The 9,869-nt window shown below is 46.7% G+C and overlaps 1 protein-coding gene across 1 annotated transcript in view; it reads right to left on the reverse strand.

Annotated features, from left to right (window-relative positions):
• STAM2 (signal transducing adaptor molecule (SH3 domain and ITAM motif) 2) overlaps window positions 1–5,022 on the reverse strand; it is a 12,017-nt gene extending 6,995 nt beyond the window's left edge. The window contains exons 1-4 of the mRNA XM_010139895.1: window positions 4,940–5,022; window positions 2,946–3,021; window positions 2,643–2,738; window positions 262–408 (exon numbers count right to left, since the gene is read on the reverse strand). Of these exons, the coding sequence (XP_010138197.1) occupies window positions 262–408; window positions 2,643–2,738; window positions 2,946–3,021; window positions 4,940–4,977 (357 nt within the window). The 5' untranslated portion in view covers window positions 4,978–5,022. The remainder of the gene's footprint in view (window positions 1–261; window positions 409–2,642; window positions 2,739–2,945; window positions 3,022–4,939) is intronic.
• Between the last annotated feature and the right edge of the window lie 4,847 nt (window positions 5,023–9,869).

Here is a 9,869-nt window from a genome sequence, read left to right on the forward strand (position 1 = left end):
TCGGAAGAAAAGAAGGATCTAAACTGAAACAGCTCCTAAGGGCATCACGAAACAGCCTTTACTCTGTTCTTATTTTTCTGTGGAAGGCAAGGACACAAAAAAGCAGAAGGAATAGAAGGGCACCTCGGCATAAGGGGGCAACCCAACCAGAACCAGGATGCCACTCTCCTCCCATCGAAGGCACAGATGATCTTAGTCGGGTGGGTTTTCACCGCCAAAACGGTGATCCTAGCGGAACCACATACCCCAGATCGGCTTTACCTGTGATCCAGCAGCAGGAAAAGTTACTCCTTCTTCTTTTAAAGATTTAATAGTTGCAGATATTAGGCTGCACTGTGGGTCTTTCTGAAATTCTTCCGACCACTCCACCATTAGAGTTTTGAGCTTTTCACATACTTTTGGATGAGCCTAAAAGACAAAATTGCATAGAAAGGGATGCTTGTACCTCAAAATGAACAGAAGAGTTGTCCCCTCTCAGGAAAATTTCATTTTCAGAAGCATTTTACTATAAACATCCTTAATAATTGTCTTGAGTAAGAAAATTCGGAGAACAGTGCCTAGAATATATGGTCTTTTATACACTGATTCTGATATTATGGATAACACAATATCAGAACATAAGGGCATCACCCTTTCTTTCACTGGAAAGCTGGCCCAGCATCTTCCAACACCATTCCCCGGGTGCAGCAGAAGACCATAAGGACTTCAGATTTCCCTGGTTCTACCAAACAAGCGGTTATTTTAAATCAGGCTCCTTCAACCCTTGAAACAATCCTCTGAGGCAAATCCTCCCAGATCTCGCAGGCAGCTCACCTACCTACTGCTGTTATTTTAGCACAGTCCGCTCCAGGTGGTTAAGGAAAAAGGTGCTGGTATGTATTAATATACATGTACGTGTCCTTGATTCAGGTTCTCTCCCAAGAAGGAATGACACGTTAAGTACGGTGCCACCCAGCTCATGGGACAGCTTACACTATTATCTCCAGAACCAGGAGCTGAGGTGCAGGGACACTGTCTGGCAAAGGAAGATATTTATTTCGAGTGGGGTAAACCAAGATCAAGTTCATGCTCTGCCTGCAGTTCCTCTGGCTCCCATTCTTCTCCAGCCTCTGGGATGAAAGAGCCTCTACAGCTGCCCTTCCTCCACAGGATGCACAGCTCATCTAAATCCACACAGAAGCACTGATTTCATCAACACAGCAAATTTTATGTGCTAACAACCTCACTCAACGTGATAACCCACCTTCAGAAAAGCAGGTCATGTCTTACTCTACTGCACAGCTGAAGAATACCCTTTGGAGCATACCTGGGTAACCTTAACCATCAGCTGCCGCTAATCCTGTAACAGCCACAGAAGAATTACTGGAGCAGGAAGAGCAACTCTTCATCAGAGAGCTAATGTGTGTGAAGGTCATGCCACCCATTACAAGGGTAAAGACAGACCAGCTCCATGGGTCTGGGTGAGCCTGGGACTGCACCAGTACAGGGCAGGGCCACGATGTCTCACCGGAGCATAGCTCGGATCACCCTGGAAGCCCTGGCTCACGTGTATGCAGAACAGGAAAAATGGTGGCAAGTCTGGGCTCAAGCGCACACTGAATTGAAAGACGAGATGCAGCTTGATAGGCTCAGTATCAGCACAAAGACATTTGTTAGCACTTGTCTGAACAGATTTTCTTCTGGAGAAAAGGGAGGAAGCACAATTTTATCTGCCCCCTGAAGATCACTCCTGTTTCACCCCGTCCCCGGAGAAGTATTTCCCAGCAGCAAAATCACTTATGCTCCAGCAGACCATTCTTCAGCGGCATTAAGGGTTCGGTTTTACGTCCAGACGCGCTGTCAGACCATGAAGGTCAGTGTTCTATTTCAGAATGGACCATGGCTAATGAGAACAAAGGGGAGGACTTTAAGACCTATTTTTCCATGCAAAGCAAGAAACAGAAGAGCTGTGAACTCATTTTGCTTCCCGGCAATTTTATTAGTTTCCTTAATTGCTCTGCTCCACCTCTGATGACTCCAGGCCTCCCAACTATATTTGAAGAGTAACTTCTGTTTAACCCATTAGCCAGTTTTGCCTTCAACTGGAGCAGTAATTAGGGGAGAGCAGTTTCTGCTTACTCAATGCATTACAGCCAGAGTTAGATCCCATCCGCTGCCTGACCCTAACCCTGAGGTCCTCCTTTCCTGGTTACCTCCTCACTCAGCGTTCTGAGAATCTCTGGGAACTAATGAAGTCGTCCAAAGACTTTATCCTTTTCCTTGTAAAAACGTCATCTAACTTTCTCACAGTTTTCCCTCCGCACTTCAGCCCATGAATTTCTTTCATGCCAAATAAGAACTCTTCAAGAAAAGCTGCCTTCACCATTATCAAATTAATTGAGCTTAGGAAGAGTCACAGATTGTAATTAAAATTGCTCATGTAATTCTGTAGAAGTCTGGAGTATTATCAGCCTGTCACTTCTTTAATGCACTGTATTTTCACAGTAAAAATTAAAGTACACGACAGCCAGCAGTACGTGCAACTGCACCAGCACTAGAAAATGTGTGTTAACTAGAGCCTTCATTTTGCCAATTCCTTTCTGCTGAGACAAAGCAATTACCAAAACAACTACTCCCCAATACGAAAGGTTATAAAAAATTACCTTGTTTATTATAGCTCGAGCTTCACTAGCAAAGTCACGAGAACAGACCTCTAGGTGAAATATTTTTCCACAGTTTGATACACAGGCTCCTAAAAGCTGACAACAGAAACACCGTTGTGAAAATGTGTGACAGCAATGAAAACCATCCAGAGTAAAAGTTACATTCACTCCTCTGCTCCGCACACACACTCTGACCGACCTCCCCTTCGGAGCTCCAGAGGTACTGATGGATCAGGGCACGTTTAATAGCTGTGCCACATGAAGGAACACCAAGGTTCTGGGAGACAGCGATAGTCTACTCACTGTCAGTGCTTGCAAAGCCACGTGGGGAACTTTGTGGTTGACTCTCTTCATGATGGCTTTAAGGCAATCCTTCGCTCTGCAAAAGGAGCACAGAAACTCTTAGATGACTTTACATTTACGCTGGCATTTTGTATTCCTTTCCAGGTCATAAAGGGAGCTGTTACCATCAAGCTGAGGAGCTGGATTCGAAACAGACGATGACAGAGATGTCGACACTAAAACCAGGAACGAGGAGCAGTGATGACTAACTAACTGGTTATTTCACTGGCTACTGTAAAGGGTCTCCATGGATTTAACTTAGAAATCATGCTCACAGGTTGTCAGCTCTTGGATCACTAACCTCGATGCAGTCTACTGGAGCAGCTACACCAAAGCACAGAAATGGCTCCACAAGGCTGCGTTTCTCCACGTCTCCTGGCTCAAACCACCACCTCTAAGGCTCTGGTTCCCTCGTCACCTTACGCAGGCACGAGGGAAAGCTGCTGACTAAACACCCATCGCCCCTCCCCATGGCAGCGCAGTCCCCTTCCCTTCCTGCCCGAGGCTTTGGCAGTCATGCAGGCCCTGGATCAAGAATGGATCTGGCCGAGCATGATAGTTTTCAGCCAGATCTCTGTGAAGAACAGAGTCACCAGGAACCCATCGCACAAGGGGTGGAGGAAACACCTGACAACCCTCTTCAAGGCAAAGTCTCTCTCCTGTCAATTTAAAGTCATCGTGGAATTGTAACCTTCAGCAAAGCTCAAAGAAAAGCCTGAGCAGTTGTGCCGGGTTCCTCGGTGACATCCACGCCAAAGCCAGAGAACAGGGCTTTAGTACCAACAGCGGGTGTGTCTGGCCATGGCTGATGTACCAACGACCCAAGCAAGGCAGCACACCTGTTGTTACGCTATACTTTTATTTAAGGGAAGGAAGGCAACAAGATCTGTTCTCTTCAGGAGGTGGCTCTTTGTGAAGGGCAGGAGGAAAGAAAGCTACACAAAACCGCAGTAAAATATGCGAGCAGTGGTGACATTTAAAACTCAGAATTTAGGATTATTTTTGTATATACAAAAATAATACTGAGATTTAATGTCATTTTAGATCTATAACATATTCCGCATGTGTAATTAAAAAACCAAAACTTTTCTTACAATCTCCCCTCCTCCAAAAAGAGTTAAATCGGCTCCTCGAAAGTCTATTTGAACTAAAAAAAAAAAAAAAAATAGACTTTCAATAAAGGACTCAAAGGACATTCTACGGTTTTTTTTCTTCAGGTTTTAGGTATTAAATGTAATTCCCACATTTAATAGATTTGCTATGACTCCCTGGAGGAGGTAATTAATACAGAAAAGCCCAACCCAAACAGCTTCCTCTGTGGCAATCTTCTATGTCACATATAACTGATGAGAATTCTGGGATCACTTAAGAATTCAGCATAATTCCGGTTTACTTCAAAGTTGGAAATTCAAAACACAACATTAAGATTCAGCAGATACTGCTGGCCATTCCAGGACCACTGAACCACCACTTCTGTTCCAGTATCACCAGTCGGGGTAAAGGGATTCAAACTGATCTGTGCTTCAATCCCTGTTTTTTCCCTTTTCCCCTTCATTCCCCTTCTTCCTACTGAATACACGCAGACCAGTTTCTCGTCACAAACAGCTAACTGTTTTGGCCAGAGAAACGAGTACGCTTTTCCCGCTGGCACAGCTGCTTCTCCAAATTTATGTGAGTTCGTTAAATATGAATTACTTGGTCTGCTGTGCAGAACTCCCTAAAAACTGGAACGCGCTCGGCAAATACCAACTGCTCTACTAGCAACGCTGCTGGAACCGTTCTTTCCAAGAACTTTCAAGCCAGCTACAGACATTTGTAGAGCCTGCAGAAGCGTCATGCAGGCAGAGTTTTCTGCATAGCTGATGACACTGAGCGTGTGGAGATGTGGTCCCTCTGAATCTGCTCTTCTCCACCCGAGCGTGACGCTCCTGTCGCAGCGCCGAGGCGCAGCTTACCCGTTAGGTGTGCTCCCAACTTTGTCACAGATATCCATGATGAGCCCCCAGTCCTCACTGGTGTTGTACTCATTGGTAGCTTTTTCTGTAAAGAAAAACAAGACCGATTCAGTGTGATGCTCTGTGTGCAGCCAGCAAAGGCTTTCTCGGCCATACCCAGAAAGGAGACTCCTGTCCTCTGCACATGAGTGCTGGTTCTTGCTATCGGGTAAAGCATCAGCTACAGTCTTCAGCCCTGGACTAACAGACGAGTACTCCCAAGTTCCAAAACCATAAACACCTCTTAAGCGCAATATTGTACACCGTGAAAAGACAACTGCTGCAGCACAGTTTTGCCAGCTGTTGCAGGTTTAAGCCACAGCCCCAGTTTAGAGCTTGATCAAGGCCTTCTAACATTTGCACGTCATTAAATATCGCCCATGGATGTTCTAAGAAAAACAGAAGCGTCTCTATCAGACCTCAAAGGAAAGGCATCTCCTCATTCACCACACTCATTCAAGTATTTCATCCGGAAATCTAACTGCCACAGCAAGCGCTGAGAAAAATAAATGGCACGGAAGGATTAACAAAAAACACAGAAAGGGGCAACAATCCCCAGAGCACTCTATCCAAAGAATGTCTGCTTAATTAATACTTGCAACATGCCATTCTCTGTATTAACTGATTAGGCTTAATGCTGCTTAATTGTGCTCTCCTGTCAAGTTTTCCTAGAGCCAAGTTATTTTAATTACATGTAAATATTACAGTTCTATTACCACAGCTTATAAACAGCAAATTAAACTTTACACGCTGCATCTGCTGCCGTAGGATTTCGTTTTAACCTGCACACTGAATATGTGAAGTACATTCAAAGACAAGCGCTTTTAGATTTCTCTGTTACATGCCAGTCCCACCAGGACACACTTCACAGCCGTGGCAGATCACAAGCAGTACTCTCCCAGAATTCTCCTTTGCTAAGAGAAGCCACTAAACCCCCCTGGGACCGAGTATTTTAAAGACTATTTAGTAGATTAAAGCAGAACATACTGGGTACTCGCTGCTAATGTGATGGTGTTCTGCGACAGCAGCTGTTCCGGACGCACAAGCTTTGCTGACAGCAGCTACCACAGGATAAACCCACTGTCATGGGTGCAATTCAGCATCTTCTCTGACCACCAGCTTCACTTAGTTTTGCAGGTAGACGTTGCAAGAACAGATGGGCTGGCTCAACAGAACACCTTGAAACAGCAAACCCAGCACCACCACCAGCAGCGCCCTGGACACCCCCCCGTCCCAGAGGCAAGGGCAGACCGAGGAGGAGGAGGAACGGTGATTTGCCCGTTTGCCCAGGGTTCAGTCCCCAAGGAGCAGCGTAACGTGATGGCTGGTGCACACAACCTCCGCCTGGTGCTTCCTGTGAAGAGCTCCCACCTAAAACTGCTTTCTAAAAGCACCGCCATGCATATCCCCATCCCTGGCAGCGCGAGTCCTCCCATCCAAACCTGTCATGCACGTGAATTCATCTGATGGAACAGCAGCAGCCATGCGGTGTGAGTACAGAGACAGTCCTCCAAGGGGAGACAGCACCAACGCCTACAGAGCAGCCTGGGCACTGCCGGTGGCACCCTGACCTGAAACCCATCTCCCCGCTGAAACTCCTGGCATACTGTCGAGATCCTCTTTCTGCAATCCCCCTCTTCCTCGAGCAGAGGGGGAGCAGCTAACAGTACATGGTGAGAAAAGGCAGCAGGTCAACAAAAAGGCACGGACACCACTAGCACAGCAAGCCTCAAGGCAGCTCTTGTTGTACCCGTCAGCTTTACTGATCGCTTCATGCGCCCCCAAACTCAGAGCTCCAAACTCCCTCCTGGCTGTACTCCCTTCTCTTCCCCTCCACTACAAGGGGAAACGAATCAAATCAGGTCACTGACTTTTGGAGAAGTTATTTAAAAGACCATAATGCATCCACAAAATACACACAAGATGCTTTGAGAGGACACCCTACCTGACCCACTAGTAGAAAGCACTCCCTTCACAGCAGAGAAGCACACTGAAACGGATACTGGGACATAAAAATACGTAGGAAATTTAGAATTACGTTGATTGTTTACAAGCCAGTCGAACGCAAGCTGGGAAACTGTCTCTGCAGTGTGAGCCCTGCGAACCCGAGCGCCTGGCTTGGCACATGATGGCACGAAGAGCCAAAAAAAAAAAAAAAATTTCCCACAAAGGCTGCCCTACGGCAAACTCTCACAGGTTTGGAGGGTGTCTTCCCTGCCAGCATGACAAATTTAACAGCATCTGCTCTTCTGCCTAACGTGAGCTGCTGCTGAAGAATAACCTTGCAGGATAACTGCTGCCCTATGGCAAACTCTCACAGGTTTGGAGGGTGTCTTCCCTGCCAGCATGACAAATTTAACAGCATCTGCTCTTCTGCCTAACGTGAGCTGCTGCTGAAGAATAACCTTGCAGGATAACTGCTTCACAGACGCTGAGACATGGACTCAGCTCAGAAGAAACAGATGTGGGAAGATGCGTTTTCCAAGATTTTTTCAGTGCTAAGAGAATATAAACTTCAAAAAAGCAACGAATGAAAGATCGCTATGACTTACACTCCATGGTTCCTCCGATTAACAACAAAGCATTAGATGTGAGCTTACTTTTATAGAAATAACGATAAAAGTGAAACATGCCTCTTTTTATTGCCGCTTGGTAGATTTTTAAAAAGCCACAGAGAATTAAACCCCACCATTAATCATTTTTAACGGGATCAGTTCCCTGATCCGATTTGCCATGCAGCTGCGCGAAGAACCATGCCAACCCAGGAGAGACAGCGCTGAAGCGGGCAGCTGGGACGGGGATGGGAACCCTTCCCCGGTATCGTTGCCAAAAGGAGAAACGCTTGTCAAGCTGCTGCCTTCAAACACTGTCACCAGCTCTTCCAGGAAAGAGGGGGACGCTTCACCACGGCATGAAGTGGAGTTTTTCAGGACCCTCCCTCTCCCACACAACATCCGAGAGGTGAGCTGAGCGTCACCCTTCCCAGCCCAGCCGCACTGGCTCTTCTTCCCAAGAAGGGGACGGGTAATACACACAAATCACACCTGAATCAGCGGAAAACTGCAACTTGGCAACACATGGCACTCCTCGAAAACCGCCCTGGTCACACCTTCCCAGACATCAGGTCTCTAAAGATGCTGGCAGAGTGTCAAAGATCTGCACTCACAGTTAAGTGTGCTGCTGCGCGTCCCCTCTCACAGGGCTGGGAGCTCCCGGCAGAGCTCGCAGCCCCCGGACCCTGCAGCTCTCATCCCGCTTCGGTTTTGGCAATACGCAGCAAGCACCAGATTCCCTCGGGTTGCAAACACCAGAGCAACACACCCCATTTCCAACTGGAAATGCCACTGGGAATGCAGACCCGTGTCTGCAGGGAAACCAGCACGAGCCGCTGGGGGCGACCTCAGAATACCCGTATGGGCATAAAAAGGGAGAAAAGCAATTGCGGGAACCTCGTGGCCCCCAGAATTCCCCAAGCATGACACAGGCACCCCAAAGTTCTGTGGAAATCTCAGCCAAGGTAACCAACGTGACACTTGGGTTCCTACCAGGAGCTCTTACACCACACAGACTGCTTCTGCTGGGAACCTCTCTCCCGTATAACACACAGCATCAGCATTTGCCACCGACCCAGGGAAACCAGCACTCCTGCTCTGCTGACGGCCCTACCTCTACGCTGCCCAGCACGGATGACCTTCCAACCTGCAAAATACTTGCAATTTCAGTCCTGAATTCCCTCAAGCCAGGCTTGCCAACAACGCCGAATAACACGTCAGTTAAAAAAATAAAAATACTAGAACATTTTTTTCCACCTGCGCCAATTTTTATGCTAGAAACAGAGGAAACAAGCACTCAAGCACTGACTTAGCACAAAGAACTTCACAATTAGCTAAAGCATTTGCTAAAGACTGCGATTGCTAAACTAAAAATCTTCTAGAGACTGATTTGCCTCCTGCAACTACGTGAAACAAAACCCAGTCTGCACACCAATGCTTCTACTTTTACACAAAGCCATTCTACAGCAAAGTTCACGTAGGAGAAGTGAAGGATAAAAACCATCGAGGACTACCCCGGCTGCTGGTTTTCACAGGATGAAGCAGAACCACGTGGCTAAAAACCAGCAATCTAAGACCACGCGCCTTCATTTGCCTTTGTAGAGCCAAGCTAGAAAACTCTAGCTTTGGTTTAATGAGTGGGTACAGACCCGATGACACTGCAGTCATATGACCTGCACTTCCAGTAACACCACATGGTCCCTGCCAGAAAGGCGACCTACTGGTAACGATCCCAGGTAGCAGCTAAACCCTATTCATGTCACTCCGGGCAGGATACTCTAAAAACGTCAAGCAGCAAAGTGGAATATTGCAGTAACGTTTTGGAGCGTAAACCCAGTTCTCAGAGAAAGCTTTTTGAGATTTTTTTTTTGCTTAAAAAGCGACTGACATTTTGTTTCGCTGAGTCAACTGGCCAATAACCTGAGGAGAGAACAATTCCCTGTGTCAGACAAGCTGCAAACTACAAGAAAAACATTGAAAAGAGTGGGCAGGAATGAACAGAGACTTTGGACTCCAGAGCCACCAAAACGAAAGCTACCAACAGTCACCTATTCCGTAACAAAACACTCCTCATATAATCAAAACCTAAAAGAGTGAGGCTATGATATATAGCCTTATATATATATATATAAAATCAAGGAAGGGCTGGGGCAGCAGCTGCAGTTGCTGGGTCACTCTACAAGGAAGAGCTGAAACACTCCAGCAAAGCATGAGGAAAACGTGCTGTGGTATCACAGGAGCTCTTGGCGATACAGTGCACGGTTTTGGACACCAGTCAAACCACACAGAGAAATACTTCCTACTCCCCTGCTCCCATCACCCATGTTACCAGAGAAAGC

The sequence above is a fragment of the Buceros rhinoceros genome, unplaced genomic scaffold, assembly GCF_000710305.1.
Source record: "Buceros rhinoceros silvestris isolate BGI_N320 unplaced genomic scaffold, ASM71030v1 scaffold27267, whole genome shotgun sequence".
Taxonomy (NCBI): domain Eukaryota; kingdom Metazoa; phylum Chordata; class Aves; order Bucerotiformes; family Bucerotidae; genus Buceros; species Buceros rhinoceros.